This window comes from Phyllostomus discolor, chromosome 6 (assembly GCF_004126475.2).
Source record: "Phyllostomus discolor isolate MPI-MPIP mPhyDis1 chromosome 6, mPhyDis1.pri.v3, whole genome shotgun sequence".
Taxonomy (NCBI): Eukaryota; Metazoa; Chordata; class Mammalia; order Chiroptera; family Phyllostomidae; genus Phyllostomus; species Phyllostomus discolor.
The window spans coordinates 78,417,538-78,435,291 of record NC_040908.2 but is presented as its reverse complement, the minus strand read 5'-3'; the positions used below and the strand labels follow the sequence as shown (position 1 = coordinate 78,435,291).

At 47.3% G+C, this 17,754-nt stretch overlaps 3 protein-coding genes across 10 annotated transcripts in view; 2 read left to right on the top strand and 1 right to left on the bottom strand.

Moving 5' to 3' along the window:
* The first annotated feature begins 1 nt into the window (after position 1).
* Positions 2 to 5,372, top strand: PDZD3 (PDZ domain containing 3). 7 transcript variants are annotated; one of them, XR_004903791.1, is made up of 11 exons: positions 2 to 1,042; positions 1,400 to 1,427; positions 1,537 to 1,610; positions 1,953 to 2,164; positions 2,424 to 2,613; positions 2,713 to 2,849; positions 3,121 to 3,325; positions 3,538 to 3,734; positions 3,832 to 3,961; positions 4,200 to 4,400; positions 4,697 to 5,372. XR_004903791.1 is itself a non-coding variant. In XM_036028415.1 (11 exons), the coding sequence occupies exons 1-10, from the start codon at positions 961 to 963 to the stop codon at positions 4,362 to 4,364; spliced, it is 1,515 nt and encodes a 504-aa protein (XP_035884308.1). In that variant the 5' UTR covers positions 2 to 960; the 3' UTR covers positions 4,365 to 4,400; positions 4,612 to 5,372. The 7 variants fall into 7 exon arrangements, 4 of the variants coding, with proteins under 4 accessions (XP_035884308.1, XP_035884305.1, XP_035884307.1 ...); XR_004903792.1 differs by having other exon boundaries at positions 4,662 to 5,372; XR_004903790.1 differs by having other exon boundaries at positions 4,612 to 5,372.
* A 153-nt stretch (positions 5,373 to 5,525) lies between these two features.
* Positions 5,526 to 16,231, bottom strand: CCDC153 (coiled-coil domain containing 153). Its single transcript, XM_036029972.1, is given in 7 exon segments — positions 5,526 to 6,290; positions 6,561 to 6,737; positions 7,708 to 8,037; positions 8,265 to 8,512; positions 9,358 to 9,436; positions 15,347 to 15,399; positions 16,021 to 16,231. Coding segments are annotated over 7 exon segments (1,275 nt in total). The 3' UTR covers positions 5,526 to 6,113.
* CBL (Cbl proto-oncogene) overlaps positions 15,878 to 17,754 on the top strand; it is a 120,455-nt gene continuing 118,578 nt past the window's right edge. The window contains exon 1 of one of the 2 annotated variants that reach the window (XM_036028404.1): positions 15,878 to 16,469. In XM_036028404.1, the coding sequence (XP_035884297.1) occupies positions 16,230 to 16,469 (240 nt within the window). In that variant the 5' untranslated portion in view covers positions 15,878 to 16,229. The remainder of the gene's footprint in view (positions 16,470 to 17,754) is intronic. The other variant, XM_028516519.2, reaches the window with a different exon arrangement.

Genomic DNA, 17,754 nt, shown 5'->3' with positions numbered 1-17,754 from the left:
CCACACATTGATGTTTCTCTCTCTTTCTTCCTCCCTTCCCCTCTCTCTAAAAATAAATAAATAAAATCTTTTAAAAAAGGGAGATCCCTTCATGACTGGAGGCAAAGGACTGGGCACAGCTGTACCAGAGACTCTCCAGGAACATGTCCAACCAAGCTTCCCAAGTTTGGAATTTCCAGGGTCATGAAACATTCATCCTCTCCCTTGGGCTAGAAGGATGGAAGGATTTGGCATTTCCATGACTAAATTGCCCTGTAACACCGCCAATAAGGTTGCTTCCCTCAAGGAACCTCTGTGCCACTAGGGGGCACACTTCTTATGTCTGCCTGCCTAGGGGTGTTGCTGTCCAGAGGTGTTGGAGGGCTTCCACCTCTTGCCTTTATACGTTCTGTGGACACTCAGGATACCTGCAGCCACTTTCCTCTCTCATTGGTGCTTTCTCCCCAACCTCATGCTCCTCTTAACCACAATGGTACTTGTGCTCAGTGGTCCTACAGGTATGTGCACTGATTTGTTCCTATTAAAAAGCTGTCTTCCACCTACCTACTGTGACCTCTGCCTGGTGCTTTCAAGGAAGGGCACTGTTTGTGGCCATTCTGATTAAACTGCTGATCACTTTTTGCTACAAGTAGTTCTTAGGTACTAAGTTCAAAGTCAGTGAGGGCTGGGGAGATGCATGATATTGGGGTGTGGGTAGGCCATGCTGGGCCATAGGACTTCTATCATCCCTTTCATACATTCTTACTGCAGGCTTGGAATTAAAGGTAGATCAGCAATCAACCTTTCTTTGCACCTAGCAGGAGCTGAGATAGCAGGGGAGTGCCTAGAGAATTTGGGACCCAGGATTGGGTACAGGAGGAGCATGAATACTTCCCTAGGTATAAGGCTCTCCTTGTTTAATCATTATCCCACTGCTTCCAAGGCAGTGTCTTCAAGGAGGCGGGACTGGGTGGGGGGTAAATGGGAAGGTTGGCTGGCTTCAGTGGACCTTGTCCCTACCCCGAGGACAGGGTTGTTGATTCAACTATGGAGGCAGCTGCAGGTAAGAGGCTGGGAGATATCTCCTATTGGGGACTTCAGGGTAGTCAGGGGTAGATTGGGAGGCTGAGGCATTATAGACCACAGCACACTTGATGTTGGGGCTTGGAGCCATGAAGTAAATAGACTGGGAGGAGAGAAGAGGTGAGTAGAAGTGTCTGTCTTCCTGGTCCACATCCTGTACAGATTTCTGTACCATGGCCTCAGGGGGAGGGGAAGGAAAGGAAAGGAAAGATTCTTTTGGAACAGAATGGAAGGGCATGTCCTGAGTTTGGGGATTCCCTAAGTTCTTTCATTTAATGACCATGGAAAGGGCCAGAGAATGCACCTCTCTTCCCCTCACCCCTTTTTTACCCAGCAGATCTTCAGGACACGGCTTCATTAACTCTGTAAGTGGTATCCTGTGAAGGGTTGGGGTAAGGGGAAGAGGAAATTGAAGGTGGGGAAGCTCTTCAGCTACTATTAGCATTGCAAGTACAGTCTGGGACCTCCTTGCAGGAAGTTTGAGTTTAACCCAAAGCTGGGCATTGATAATCCTGTCCTGTCCCTGGCCGAAGATCACAACCCTTCTGGTAACCACCTCTGATAACCCCTTTACCCCCAGAGCAACCATTCTGCTCCCCAAGAGATACCACAGCTCTGCATAGCCTCCCATCTCCTTGGTAATCACTCATCTGTCTCCCTCTGATAATAGCCTTGGTTGGGAGTGACCAAATGGACAGAGGAGTGGACCAGGAGTTTCCTTCTGTTTTAGGCACTCTGCCTACACAGCGTTTGCCCTATTGCCCAAAATTTAACTGGGTAGAAGTCTGCCTGATGCCCTATCGAGTGAACAGCATCTGTTAGGGACAAGGTGACTTGTACTTGGGCCACATCCCTCCTTCCCCTTTTCTGCTGCCCACTTTCCCATCCAGATCTCTGGAGCCTGGAGCGGCCTCGCTTCTGTCTGCTGAGTAAAGAAGAGGGCAGGAGTTTTGGCTTCAATCTACAGCAGGAGCTGGGCAAGGCCAGTCATGTGGTGTGCAGGGTGGAGCCAGGATCCTCTGCCCAGGAGCAGGGTCTACAGGAAGGAGACCGGATCCTGGCAGTGAACAACCATGTTGTGGAACATGAAGATGCTGAGGTGGTGAGGTTGGGCTGGGACTCCCCCTGGCATTGGAGAATGTTCCATAGCATCACAGAGGGACAGAAGCCAGGATCACCTTCTAGATATATGGGGGCAGTACCCAAGCCTTAATCTACCCCACTGTCCAGGATTTGGGGGTACCCAGTTCAGAGTATTTGGGTAGAGGCATCCAGAAAGCTGGTTTCCATACTGAAAATTGCAGGTTCCAGGGATGGGGAGTTGGCAAGAAGGGCCAACTCCAACCTCACCCTCTGTTTAGGTGGTACTCCGCATCCAGGCCAGTGGTCCTCGAGTGCTGCTGACAGTTTTGGCGCAGCACGTGTATGATGTGGCTCGAGCTCAGTATGGCAATGATGTCCTCCTCTGTCCTACTCTCAGCCCAGGGGTCCGGCCCCGTCTGTGCCACATAGTGAAAGATGAGGGTGGTTTTGGCTTTAGTGTCACCCACGGTGAGCTTAGAGGTTTGGGAGGGAGGTCAGGAGGGGGAATCTCAGCCCTGCTCCAGACAGCCAGCAGACTAACACTTGCTTTTCTTGTTTTTCTTCTAGAACATCAGGGTTCTTTCAGGTTGGTGCTGAGTACTGGAGGAGCAGCTGAGCGGGCAGGGGTACCCCCTGGGGCCCGACTATTAGAAGTGAATGGGGTCAGTGTGGAGAAGTTCACTCATAACCAACTCAGCAGAAAGGTATGGCTGCCTGCTTCAACATTCATCCTTTTCTCTTCTGCGCCTGGGGCACCCGCCTCAGGAAGTAGACTCCTCTCCCAAGCACCAAATCACCTGATCTGATTTTGTATCTTCATCATCCATCCTTCCCTTTACTGTTTATGCTAGGCCCTTCTCTCCCCCATCCTTAGTACCTCATTCCTGGGCCTGGGAAGAAGGGCTGTGAGGAGGTGACTGCCTCTGTACTCCCTACCCAGGTAGGTGATACTGAAGCCCTGCTGTGTCCCCACAGCTTTGGCAGAGTGGAGAGCAGGTCACCCTTCTGGTAGCAGGACCAGATGTGGAGGAACAGTGTCGCCAGCTGGGAATGCCTCTGGCTGCACCCCTGGCAGAGGCCTGGGCACTGCCTGCCAAGCCCCGCTGTTTGCACCTAGAGAAAGGGCCCCAGGGCTTCGGGTTCCTGCTCAGGGAGGAGAAGGGTCTTGGTGGTCACCTCGGTGAGTGGGAGCCCTGGGGGTGGGTAGGGAAGGTGGGCCTTGGGGTGGGCTTACAAGTGTACATATGTACCTCAGTGCACATAAATGGTGTCTCTGTCTGAGCCCCAGCCCTTGGCCTCCTCCTTCTGTGTACCCCTGGTTCAGTTCCCCACTGTCCCTGAACTTGCACTGGGGTAATTGGGGAAGGAGCAGTGAGGATGTCTATTTCCCAGGGCAGTTCCTTTGGGAGGTGGACCCAGGACTGCCAGCTGAGAGGGCCGGGATGCAAGATGGGGACCGGCTGGTGGCTGTGGCTGGGGAGAGCGTGGAAGGGCTGGGCCATGAGGAGACAGTGTACAGGATCCGGGCGCAGGGTTCCCGTGTCTCCCTCACTGTTGTTGACCCGGAGGCTGACCACTTCTTCAGCATGGTGAGAATTGAGTAGCAGGCAATAGGGTGGGAGCAGGAATGGAGTGGGGGTCAGGTGAGGGAGAAGCAACAGGTTTGTTCTGACTGCCTTCTTCCAGGTTCGCTTGTCTCCACTCCTCTTCCTGGAGAGCACAGAAGCTCCTGCCTCTGCCCAGGACACCCGCTCAGCCTCTCTGGTTGAGACCAAGGATTCACCAGTTGAAGACACAGCTGTGTCTCCTGTCCCATGTGGGTCCCACCAGTGCTTCTTGTACCCTGGGCCTGGTGGTGGCTATGGCTTGCGACTCAGCTATGTGGCCAGTGGGCCTTGTCTTTTTATCTCCCAGGTGACTGATGTCCCATTGGCTTTGGACCCTATCAATATTTTCCTCCTGGTGAACCTTCTTTGCTTCCCTCCATACCCTTAGCACACTCAGCAAACTTTTCCATGGTGTTCCTCGTTCTGTATCTCATCCCCAATCCCCAGGTGATTCAAGGAGGCTCAGCAGCCCGGGCAGGACTGCAAAGGGGAGATGTGATTCTGGAGGTGAATGGCAATTCTGTGGATGGATTGAATGACCTGGAAATGCTTCAGCAGCTGACTGAAGCTGAGCCACCTCTGTGCCTGAAACTGGTGACCAGGTTTCCATAGGGCTTGGAAGCATGGATTCCCCCAGGGTCTGTAGAGGTAAGAAAGGAGAGGGACTGTGAGCAGTCAGAGAAAGACAGAGGGGGACCAGAGATGTGGGCAGAGCAGGAAGTCTGCACAAAGGTTGGGACATTAGGCCTTGGAAGGTGGGGACAGAAGGACCCATGGAACAAGTCCTATTACTGGGCATTGCAGGGCAAAGGAACTGTTCTGATCTTTGAATGACCTTCTCCCTTCTCTCTCTGCTTAGGAATGGGCTGTAGCCTCAGGTCTGTTGTAGTGCCCTTCTCCTTGGCACAGACCTACCCAGTAGTTTTCCTGTCTTCATTTTCCAGCTGGAGGTAGTAGGAGCTGAGCTGCTTTCTTTACGCCAAAAACTGGATCTCTAGGGCTCTGGACAATCACAGGCTTACCCAGAGTCTCCCTTCCCCCCATGGGGCCCACCTTCCTGAAGAGGATGTGGTCAGAGGCCTCAGGCTGGTCCACTAGGAATCCTGCCCTCTAACACCAGAGGAACACATGTGGAAGCTTTGGAAGCTATGCCCCAAGGATGAAGTTCTGCCTAAGATGAGTGGTGTGATTTTGTGATTTATAATAAGAAATATATATTTGGTCTTCATACTCATTCCTGGCACAGAGCTCTTATAACCCTTGGAATTTCTTAAGTAATAAGAGCAATAAAAGGTGGGGAAGTGGGGGAGGATGGTTACCAGGGGAACCAACCTGTGTTTACAGGATTGAAACTTTCAGCCCTACCCCCACTTCCACCCCACACTGGCTTCCTGGGTGGGGAGAGGGGTTGAAACTTTAATTAACCACCAATGGTTTAATCAATCATGCTTATGTAATGAAGCCTCTAAAAAAATCAAAAAAGCCAAGACTCAGAGGGCTTCCTTCCAGGTTACTGAACATGTGGAGAGGGCAGGAGCTACCATGCTCATACCCTGCCCTAGGCATCTCTTCCCTTTGACTGTTCCTGAATTATATCCTTTATAATAAACTGGTAATTAAGTAAGTAAACTGTCTCCCTGAATTCTGTGAGGCCCTCTAGCAAATGATAAAACGAGAGGAGGGGGTCGTGGGGACTTCTGATTTATAGCCAGTTGGTTAGTAGCACAAGTGACAACATGGACTTGAAATTGGCATCTTGTGGGACTGAGACTTTAACCTACATTATCTCTAGGTAGATAGTGTCAGAATTGAGTTAAATTGTAGGACACCGGATTGGTGTCCACAGAAGAGTTGAAGAATTTCTTGGTGTGGGAAAAACTCCTACACATTTGGTGAGCAAAAGTAAAGTAATACTGAGAGAGTTATCATAGAAGAGAGAAACACAGACTTTTCCCTTTTCAGGTGGACTGTAGGGCCAACTAGGATTGAAGCCATCTATAAGTTACCCTAGGCATGACTCCAGGACTCTTAGATGTATTGCAAGAGTTAGGAGATGAGCACTTTAGGATTGTGGGGGCAGGTACCTGGTCACTGTTGGTTACTTACAGAAATAGCCTTTCCCCACAAAACTGGCTGCCTGTGTTTGGGGTGGTGGGGGGAGGCTGTGGTTCAAAGGGACTAAAAGGCCCCAAGCTCAAGGGGTGGTACCCAGTTTCTCTAGGAGAAGTGATAAGACCTTGTCAAATTTCTTTCCTGTCATTCAGTCTTCAGGCTAATGGGTTAGCCCAGAACCAAGGTGTTCACATGAGAGTTACTCATTTTTGTCAAAAAGCCTCACCACACATTTTGTTGACTTCTACATTAAGAGATCTTTATTGTTGGGGCCCCAGAGACTATATGTGTATAATCTGAAAGGTCCAGGGGGTTGAATCCAAACTGGTAGAGCTGCTCCTTGTACCTGGTGTGGAATCTGAACATGGCTCCATCCCACTGAGGCTTAATGGCTCTGAGCTTAGCCAAGAGCCTGTCTAGGCTGCCCTGCAGACACCAAGCTTTAGGCCCCAGGAAGCAAGGTGGAGGGGGAGGGGTGCAGCAGGTTGGTCAATAAGCTTTCCTTGGCAGTGTTTCCTTAAAGTTTTTATTCTTAGTGGGTGGGCATGGTTGCACCCCCTCAAGATAGAAAGGAGTTTCCTGTGGAGATGCTTCTTCTCCTTCCCCTTTGTTTGTCATTGTCTACTTAGCTGGGGCTTGTGGTGGTGGAAGAGTGCTGGGTACTAGGATGTCTGGGCTTCACAGGGTGGTGCTTACATATAAGATGTTCTCATACTTGGCTTCCATGTCTGCTGTGTGTGTCCGAAGCTGAGCCAGAGTTCAGTCTCACTCTCTGAGGGCTTGCTTAGCTTCTCCCCATGCAGCCTCAGCTTCCCTCTGGGATGTCATTGGGGAATGGGGCAGAAGGATGAAGGAGGACAAAATGGTGACACTCTATCCTTGAACAGAGTCTCCAATGGTACCCAAAAAGCATGGGATCATTCTAGAATGAGTAGTATCATTCCAGACTCCCTCAGAGTCATTAACTTTCCTGTAGTCCTTATGAAGAGTTGAAGTACCATTAAGGTATAGTAGAAAGAGTAGTGGGCTTGGGACAAGAGATCTGGGTTCCAAATCTGGTTGTCACTTACTACTGTGTAACATTGAGAATCTCTGTCTCTGAGCCTCAGTCTCTTTATCTTTAAAGTCTTTTATAACTTTTTAATATATTGACTTTAGAGAGAGAGAGGGCTAAATTGTTAAAGTTCTTGTGTGCCATCCTAAAATATTTCAACTCTATCCTGTAACCAAGAGGGAACAAAGCAAAAACATCCTGTTAAAAATAAAATAAATAAATAAATACAAAATTTTGCTTATTTGGAAAGTGTATTCATTTATTTAGCAAATAGTTATTTAGGATCAACCATGAACTAAGCCTTGTAGATAGGGAAATAAATAAGTCAAATATTTTCCCTTAGTTTTTTTTTTTTTAAATCCTCACCTGAGGATACGTTTTCCCTGGTTTTAGAGAGTGGGGAGAGAAAAAGAGAGACCAATCGGTTGCCTCCCATATGTACCCTGACTTGGGATTGAACCCACAACCTGTTAGTGTGTGGGATAATGCTTCAACCAACTGAACCACTGGCCAGGGCCATTTTCCCCTTAGTTTTGTTTTTAAAACCAGCCAATCTAAGAGGGAATAATATGCTTTGCTTATGAAAGACATGACAGTGGTAGGGAGGAGGACCTGGATTTGGAGAGACCATTGAAAGGGGGAAATGGGTTAAGAGGACTGATTTCTTTACTTAAGATTTTTGACATCCTGAACCCTCATGTTCCAATCCTCAGTGGTGAGAGAGTCAATGGGGAAAGTGATACAAAAGCCTAGACTGCAGTCTTCTAGAGAAGGATCATCTTAAATTCATCCCTTAAGGCTGGACCTCATCAGTGACCCTCTAAGAGAATGGGCTGAGAGGCTGGGGAGCCTACCTAGCTGCTCTTGAAGGCTCCTCACTTCTTTCTCCAGGTGCCTGGTATGGGTTTACATCTCTTCCTGCAGGACCTGGCACTGATGACTCATCTCTGTGGTGGTGGCAGTGGACAGCCAGGGAACCAGGTGGGGATGGAGTGGTGGAGGGAGGAAGGGAAATTGTGGGTATGAATGGCTCCACTTGGTCCAGACAAGAGCATAAAGGCCATCTTGGTTCTTGTGGTGATTCTGAGAATCTGGGAGACCTTGAAAATCTAAGAAGAACTAGGAAACCAGAACTAGGAAAGGGGTTTCTCCATGCCAGCTCCTTGGGGATGGGGATTGTAGCCCTTCTCCCCACTTACTCCCTTGGGATGAATGAGATCAAGGCTATGACTGCATTTTGCAGCCCACAAAGCATCAACAACATGGCATCAGGCATCCTGGAAGGTCCCTGCCTGAAATTCCAGAGGCATTCCTTTCCTTCCTTCAGGTTCCTGCCTGATTTATGCTCTGCTGGGAAGGCTGACACTAAGCATGGCAAATGGAAGTCTTCCTTGTTTCCCTTCCTTGCATCCTCTGGCCCTCTTGGCTCTCTTCCAGGAGCCTGTCTCCTGCCCACCTACTTGACTGAATACATACCTACATATGGCCTTCCCTTCACGTGGGGCCCCCTCCAGCACAGCCTCCAGCCCTTGCAAGGTCTGCTTCAGCTGGTCTGCAGAAGCCTTGGCTCAGTGGACCTCACCCTTCTGCAGAGCTGTAAACAGTGCCAGGGCTCTCAGGACTGGCTGGGGACCTCACTGAATCAGTCTCCATTGGCTTGATGAACAATGCCCTCCTCTGAGAACCTAGCAGCAGTCTTCCAGTCTCTCTCATTCTGTCCTGCCCTTCTTACCACCCCAACCCCTGACCACCACTAGAATCTTATGGGCTCTTCATTACTAAGAAGCAAGAATTCCCTTTATGTTTTGGCTCATCAGCTCTCGCTGTCCATACCTTCCTCACAATCCCAACTTGTGACTATCTTTTCCTACTAGGAGATGGTTAGATGTCAGCTCAGTCCCCTACATTAGCTCCAATCTTCCAAGCCCTTACGGATAGAGAAATGCTCCAGTGGCCTACTTGTGTTGCCCCCAGAGCTTCTGTCCTGCTTACCTAAGGAGCAACTCCTTTTCCAGCACTGCTAGCCTGTGCATGGATTCAGTCTCCACATCTGCCCTGGCAAGTTGTCAGAGCTTCAGCTTATCATGATCTCAGCCTTCCTCATTCCCCTTCCATACTCTGGACTTTCTTCCTGAAGGAGATCTGAGGACCACTAAATGAGTGGCAGTGTCTACTGAGTTCACCACTGTGTCCTTACTGTTTAGCACAAATATGTGTAATTAATATATAAGGAAGGCACAGAGCCAAAAGGGGCTCAAAGAAGGGGTAGGTGCCAATTTTCCCACTTTACCAGCTTTGTGGAACCTGGATGTGATAATATGAAGGAGAAGGGTCCAGAAAGCTCCATCTTGTCATGTGAAGGGCTGAATTCTCTCTTCACAGTCTCCAAGCCAGAGCATGGAGAAGCAAGGGCACCCACCTCCACACACCTTGACTCACCAGCACCTGTGTTCTTTATCTGCTGTACCTCAGCTTTTATTCTTTCTTCTTTGAACTTAGGTGGCATCTCCTTGCTGTCCTGGGGGAAGAAGAGGACTTGTATTTAGGTCTTGGACATGGGGATACTTTCCTGATCCCTAGATTGAACCAGGAGTCCCAGGGAGAGTTAGAGTTCTAGTCTCCAAATCCATCTCTTATTCTTCCCAGAAGCTTTCACTCTTGGTCTCCTTGGAACCTTAGGCAAAGCAGAAGTCAGTGGGGAGTATGTAACTGTGTCTCTTTACAAGTCAGGCTCTACTTACAGAAATCACTCCTTTCAATCCTCTTTTGGAGAAAATAAATCTCAGTACCTTCTCTCTTCCCTCTTCCCATTATCTTTATCCTGACTCTTCCTACCTACAGGATCTTCTCTTATCTCTGTTGTGTCTTTCTATGAAGTAACCCACTCATGGGGAGGGGCAGAGAAAAGGCCCAACCAGCTAGGAGCATGATGAGGAGACCTGGTTCTGGGAGCCAATCCAGGGTGGCAAAGTTCCTTCAGGGGCAGGACTGAGAACTGGAAGGTTGGATTTCCTGAGACGGCTTGTTGTCCAGACAACTGGGAAACATGAAGTTCATCAGAAGGTAGAACGGGCTACATACAAAGCTTAAAATACCAAGGTCCCAGAGGGCTAATTCTCTCCTTATCTCCAAATCCAAATGGAGTTAGAGGAGAAAGGGCTTTGGAACTTATTAACTACAGTTCTCTTCCATGTATCACTGCCTACAATTTGGAGACTTACAAATGACGGACTTACACATTTGAAATAATGCTGTAGTGTTGATACAGAGAAAAAAAGACTAATGGTATCAGTTTGGGGCAATTGACATCCCTAGGTCTTATCAGCAAAGACATTATTAGGCTTAAAACTGAAGATCCCCTTCAGGAAGGCATTCTTTGGGATATGAGGGAAAGAAATGTGGGAGAAGGTAGTTAAGAGAGTTTCTCCCTTCCGAGAATGAGACACAGAGGAAAGGCAGACCCATGGACTCCAAGTACTGACCTAGAGGGATGCAAAGCACAGAAGAAAGGGCACTGATTAGAAATAAGAGCTGTGAGTTCTCATCTCCCCTCTGGATATGTAAACATGGGTAAACCAAGTTTACATATCTACTTAATTTTGCTCAGCCTCAGTTTCCTGGTCTTTAAATCATTGATTTCGCAAATCCTGAAGGCCTTTGTTTTAACTGGGTATTTACAGGGCTATCTTCTCTCATGGTGACTTAATTTATTACTTCTCTTCCTGCATTCCCTTATGTGTTTGATTTTCAGACAGATGCTGAGTGAGAAGGTATACTTTGGCTCTGGGCAGTAGTAAGTTTGTTGGGGCCCCCTCTCGTGGACTTGCTTGACCTTCTTTGGAGTCTCCTAAATTTTTCTATTTAAATTATTTATGGGGCAATGTTGGAGGTGCTTCCCTCTTTGGGATGCTTCCTAGCATCTTGCTGGAGTTATGAGTGGTTGGAAAAACAAACTTGGGGAAGGGAATATGAAAGATGACTTGCCCTTGCTGGGAAGCCCCTACCCTCCCTCCAGTCCTGTGCTATGTGGAGCCTTGTCATCTGTCTGCCACCTGGATCTCTAGGCACCTTACTCACTAGAGTGAAAACAACAGAAACTTCAGGAGTCTTCCCCTTGTAGATTAAGAGAACTTTAGACTCTTTCTTTAGCTATTTCTTTCTATCTCTGTTTCCCTCAATATTTTTGGTCAATTGTCTATTGCCAGGAACAGATCTGAAGAAATAGCCATAAGATCTGGGAATTAAAAGTCCTTTCTTCAGGGAGTAGGCAGATTCAAGAAGAGGATGATTTATGTTGATTTGTCACCTTCCTGACTACAGGGTACTTCTCTGGACCTTTGGATATTTTACAGAGTAAAGAGAGGAATTGGGCTTGTTGTTCCAGGTGCTTACATTTCCGTACCTCAGGGTTGGATAGCCTTGTGCACATTTCTCAAACATGGAGAATACTTTTCTTCTAATCTTGAATGATATTTTTTGTTTAGTCTTTCCCCAGAACCCTCTCCTTCTGCCTAGGAATGCAATCCTTAGCTAGAAGCCTGTTTGGGAATATTTTCCATGGAATGTTAGTATCTCCATTATGCTAATGCGTGGAATGACAGATTGAGGACAGAGATTACAGAATACAAACAACATATCAGGCCTCAGAAGAGCATTTACTTTTCAAATATGTTCAGTCAACCAACTTTCAGGTGGAGAATGAGGATGTGGTTTGGGGTAAAGGTGAAATAGGATAAGAAAAATGCTACATGTCACATTATATGATACAGACTGAGTTAGCTCAACAATAACCCAGAAATAAGAATAACATTGGATCAACAATCCAATCCCATCTCTAGTACATTTTGAAAGCAAACCAAGTAAAAATTGTGAAAAAAGTCAATCTTTCCTTTCAGTACAGCTCTGTCTTTCTTTGAATAGGATCACATCTGAGAGTTTTGAAGAGATATAGAGAAGAGAAGGGTCCCTCCCCAAGCTTTATTCAGATGTGAGAGGTCATTGTGTGTTGAAAGAAATATGGCTTACTACAGCAGAAACTAAGTGCAAATTATACTATTCCATTCTATACAGGTTGTGGTAAAGATAATTCAAATCGGAAGCCTTTAACCACGCTAAAGATTTGTAGATGACCTAGACAAGCTCAGCTCCAAGGGTTTTTCTTTTCTTAAAAAAAAAAATTGACTTCTGGCCAAGATGGAGGTGTAGGTAGAAACACTGTGCCTCCTCAACCAACCAAAATAAGGACAACAAAAACTTAGAAACAAAAAAACACCCAGTACTGACAGAAAACTGAACTGTATGGAAGTCTGACAACCAAGGAGTTAAAATAGACACATTCATCCAGACTGGTAGGAGGGACGGAGTTGGGTAGCAGAATGGAGAGGGGTCACAGCAAAAAAAAAGCAGTGGCTGGTGGACCTGCAGGTGTGCAGGTGGCAGCTGGCGGAGCCTGGGCACAGGGTAGCAGCAGGTAGACCCAGCGAGGTGGCGGATTGTGGAGGGGCATGGTGCGCAAGGTGGCTGGTGGACTAGGCAGTCCCACATTCGTGCGCAGATAAACCAGGCGAAACTGGGGAGCGACAGACTGCACAACCCGGGGCTCCAGCTCTGAGAAATGAAGCCCCAAAACCTCTGACGGAAAACACCTGTGGGAGTTGAGGTGCTGGGAGGAGACTCCCAGCCTCACAGAGAGTTCATTGGAGAGACCCATGGTTCTAGAATGTACACAAGCCCACCCACACAGGAATCAGCACCAGAAGGGCCCAGTTTGCTTGGGGTAAGCAGCGGAAGAGAAGCAAGCACCATTGTTCCCTTTTGGATTCCTCCCCCACAAACAGTGTCACAAAATAGCATAGGTTGCCCTGCCCTGGTGAACACCTAAGGCTCTGCCCCTCACTATGTAACAGGCATGTTAAGACAAAAAAAAAAAAAAAAAAAAGGCCTAAACAAAAGAACAGATCAAAGCTCCAGAAATAATACAATTAAGCGATGAAGAGATAGCCAATTTATCAGATGCACTGGTTCAAAGCACTGGTGAGCAGCATCCTCACAGAATTGTTTGAATTTGGTCACAAACTAGATGAACAAATGAAGGCTACAGTAAGTGAAATAAAGGAAAATGCACAGGGAACCAAAGTGATGGGAAGGAAACTGGGACTCAAATCAATGGAGTGGACCAGAAGGAAGAAAGAAACAACGAAACAGAAAAGAATGAAGAAATAAGAATTCAAAAAAATGAGGAGAGGCTTAGGAACCTCCAGGACACCTTTAAATGTTCCAACATCTGAATTTCAGGGGTACCAGAAGCGGAAGAGGAAGAGCAACAAGTGGAAAAGTTATTTGAATCAAGTAATAAAGGATAACTTCCCCAACCTGGCAAAGGAAATAGACTTCCAGGAAGTCCAGGAAGCTCAGAGAATCCCAAAGAAATTGGACCCAAGGAGGAACACATCAAGGCACATCATAATTACACTACCCAAGATTAAAATGAAGGAGAGAATCCTCGAAGCAGTAAGACCTAAGGAGGCAGTTACCTACAAAGGAATTCCCATCAGGCTGTCAGCTGATTTCTGAAAAGAGACCTTATAGGCAAGAAGGGGCTGGAAAGAAGTATTCCAAGTCATGAAAGGCAAGGACCTACATCCCAGGTTGCTCTATCCAGCAAAGCTTTCATTTAGAATGGAAGGGCAGATAAAGTGCTTCTCAGATACACTCAAGTTCAAGGAGTTCATCATCACCAAGCCCTTATTATATGAAATGTTAATGGGACTTATCTAAGAAAAAGGAGATAAAAAACATGTATAGTAAAATGACAGCAAACTCATGTTATTAACAACCACACCTGAAAAAAAGACCCCAAAACAAACTAAGCAAACAACTAGAACAGGAACAGAAGCACAGAAATAGAGATCACGTGGAGGGTTATCAACAGGGGAGTGGGAGGAGGAGAGAGGGGGAAAAGGTACAGAGAATAAGTAGCATAGATGGTAGGTAGAAAATAGACAGGGAGAGGGTAAGAATAGTATGGGAAATGTAGAAGCTGAAGAACTTTTAAGTATGACACATGGACATAAACTAAAGGGGGGAATGTGGGTGCAGAGGGTATGTAAGGTGGGGGGGGAGTGAAGGGGGGAAATGGGACAACTAATAGCATAATCAATAAAATTAAAAAAATGAAGCTAAAAAATTTTTGAATTTAATGGGGTGACATTGGTTAATAAAATTATATAGGTTCTAAGAGTTAATTTCTTACCCGTACCCCAGTAAATTTAGAATTTGACAATGAGGAGAAAAAAATTACCCTTGTGGTACCTACTGTGAAGGACTGTGGTAAGTGTAAGAAATAAATGGTTATGGAAATTTAAATATTTTATTTATTTTTTAGAGAGAGGGGAAGGGAGAGAAACATAAGTTGTGGTTGCCTCTCACATGTCCCCCACTGGGGACCTGGCCTGCAACCCAGGCAAGTGCCCTGATTGGGAATCAAACAAGCAACTACCTGGTTCACAGACACACCAGCCTGGGATAGTTATGGAAATTTAGAGGAGGGAAGGATTGTTTCTTGCTGGAATGTCTGGACACTATTTGAGTTGAGTTTTGAAGAATGGATTGGATTTTAGTAGTGCACCTTAGAGCAGAGGGAATGCCCTGAGTAATGGTTATGAGGAAAAAAAAAAAAGTAAAAAAATTGTGGTATTTTGTGACGTGGTGAGTCACCCAACACAAGATACAGGTATTATAGGTATTATAAAACTGCAAGGTAATTTGGAGTTACATCATGACTCTTTATTCAGGAGGAATGGGGAGTGTTTAAAGTTTTTTTGTGATGCTGTCAGAACTATAATTTAGGAAAACTAGTCTGGTGGCAGGATGGATTGGAGACAGTAGGACAACTAGTGAGGAAAAAGTTTCAATAGGGCAGGGGAGGGAAAAGGAGGGTCTGCAACAAGGCAGGTGATAAGTTTTGGCCATTATCTAAGAACTTTGTCTAGATTCCTAACTCTTTCTAGGTGTCTTAACTCTTTCTAGTTAGGAACTAATGAAATTCTACTGATAGGAAATTATAATGTTGACTTCAAAGGTCTTTGAATTAAAAAAAACAAGAAACCTGGTTGAAGGGCTCTTGAGTTCAGAGGTATTACAGGAGTACTTGATAAACTTAATTCCTTAATTAGTCAAGGGTTTGTGGAAGAGCCAGGTAGGTGGAGGATCTAAGGTGGAACTGAGTACTTATTGGCACACCAGGGCCTGCAAGTTTCCTGAGGCTCAGAATTAGCAAAGGTCAGGGCACTTCCCTCTTTGGGAGGGAAGTTCCTCTTTTCAGTTATTCCAACGGAACTCTTAGATTCAAGTGGAAGTAACTGGGAACTGCATTCTGTTTCAGACAAGTAACAGGAGCTCCTTCAGCCAGGGCTCACAGCTATCTTACAGTTTCTGCGGTGCGGGCCTGGTGCTGGGGGTGCCGGCCTGAGGTGCAATGCTCTGAGCAGGGGAATCTTAAGCGCATACTGAGTTCCCAGAAAAGGAACTAGTGTTCAGAAGCCAAAAAGGGGGAAGTGTTTTGTTTTCAGAGGTCAAAGGTCTTGGAAGACGAGCTCACGGCTTGCCTCAAGCCTTTCTGGGGCCTTATCTGTTTCCAACAATTTTCAGCATTCACATTCCTGTCTTTGGGCCAGACTTACTGATGAGTTTAAAACACCAGGGAGTAGGGAAATTACTTCCCTTTCTCTCCCACAATGTGAATAAGCAACTTCCTCATGGGCCTGACGTGGGCTAAAGACTTGTCGTTAAGACTTTTTTCTAAGGCTTAAACACGTCTTAAATATTCCAATGCCCCACACAAGGAACTTCAACGTAGAGCCCACACGGAAGATGGAGAGCTCGGCTTCTGCCTACTGCGCAGACTCCAAGCTAAACCCCGCCCCTTCCTTGCCCCGCTACTCCACGAGAGAGCCCCGCCCGGTCCGCCCCGAAGGTAGGGGTGGTGGAGGTGGCGCGGAAACTTGGCCGTGGCTTCTCGAGAGCTCGTGGCTCGGTTTTGCTACCTAGTACAGACTCGGACGCCAGCCTTCGAGAGTTTGGCGCGCTCCTCCCACAACTAGCCTTGCGCTCTCCGAAGGGGCGCGCCCGCGCTGACCCGCGCCCCCGGCCCCGCCCACTCTGCTCCCTGCGGCTGTCCCTCCCTCCGCCCGGACAGCCTGCGGCGGTGGCAGCGGCAGGCTGAGGCTCCTCCTTCACGCCCTCCTTCTTTCCCTCGCTCGCTGCCAGGCGGAGCCGGCGGACGCGGCTGAGCCTTCAACGCTCTCCGGGCCATGGCCGGCAACGTGAAAAAAAACTCTGGGGCTGGGGGTGGCGGCGGCGGCGGCGGTGGCGGCGGCGGCGGCTCCGGGGGCTCGGGCTCGGGAGGCCTGATCGGGCTCATGAAGGACGCCTTCCAGCCGCACCACCATCACCACCACCACCACCACCACCACCACCACCACCTCAGCCCCCACCCGCCGGGGACCGTGGACAAGAAGATGGTGGAGAAGTGCTGGAAGCTTATGGACAAGGTGAAAGGCCTGCGGACAATCCGCGGGAGGAGTGGTGGGCGTGGGTGGAGGGGCTGAGGGAGGGGAAGGAAGAAACAGAGGAAGCTGGGGGAGGGGACGTGTCATGGGAGGCTGGGGAGGCGAGGAGCTGGGGTAAGTGGGCTGAAGGTGGGGGGTCATGGGAGTGGGGAAGAAACCCGGAAGAAGGGGGTTGGCTGTGAGGGAAGGCTGCGGTGGTTGGGAGTGGGGGGAACGTTGAGGTGGTGCGATTGGGGTAGCGACACAAAAGCGGCTGAGGTGAAGGTTAACTGGGAAGCCACCGGGGAGGAAGTATAATGGGGGGTACGGAGTCTGGGGTTCTGTAAGGGGCATAGGGATGTCGGTCATGGAATTGGCCTCGGAAGACAGGCGGGGGATGAGGAAGAGTATTTGAGTCACGGGCTAGGGCTGTTAGTTGAATGAGGAGTAGAACTCTTGACTACGGAACTTAATTGCTTTAGGGGCTCTGATTGAGACCTGGGGTCAGGCCCAATCTGCAGGCAAATGGCATTCTAGTGTTTTTTTTTTTTTTTTCCCTTCTTAAGATGTAACACCAAGATAAAAGAAACAACGATGTGTAAATGGGCCAAACAAGGAACTTTCCTCCACGTCTAGCCCTGGCTCGTTTTTATCATCAAAACATTGGATGTTATCCTACTGGTGCTTAGATGTGCACTGATTAAACCAAAAATTTTGGTTAGAACCATTATCTTGGAAGAGACGTATTGATTGAGCCATTCTAAGTAGCAGATACTGACTTGTTTCAGAACTTCCTCCTTACATAGACTGCTTTATCTGAGTTCTACAATAGTTTGTGTAACGGACCCGTCTCCCTATTTCAGCACCTGACTCTAAGCTTGTTTAATGAGTTTCTTTGATTACCTATTAAAATTTTTTTAAAGCAAGGTTGAAAAATAACACCATTATATTTAGCCTTTTTATGTTTGGCATTTGGGAGAATTTTACTTCTTTATAGTTGTGTCTACATAACAAAATATGGTTGTGAGTCTCAAGTATTGAAAAATTTTTAAGCAGTCTAACGATTTGTTCTGGAGAATTCAGTGCGGTATTTTCTTGATATTTTTCACATTATTAATTAATAACTTACTGTGCAAAATTTACACTACATATGAAAAGTGATTAGAAGGATCTGGCATATTGTAAGAAAATGGTGTTATTTCTTCCAAACTAAAATTGGTTACATTCTGGTCCAAGGTTCCTCTTCTGAAAAGTTCTTAAAGGATTGTTTCAGGTAAGAAACAAGTAA

Coding starts and splice junctions, on each gene's coding strand:
- PDZD3 (XM_036028412.1), top strand. CDS start 961: ATGGGAAGGTTGGCTGGCTTCAGTGGACCTTGTCCCTACCCCGAGGAC. Junction 2,614..2,712: donor TGGCTTTAGTGTCACCCACG/GTGAGCTTAGAG, acceptor TTTTTCTTCTAG/AACATCAGGGTTCTTTCAGG. Junction 3,326..3,537: donor GGGTCTTGGTGGTCACCTCG/GTGAGTGGGAGC, acceptor TCTATTTCCCAG/GGCAGTTCCTTTGGGAGGTG.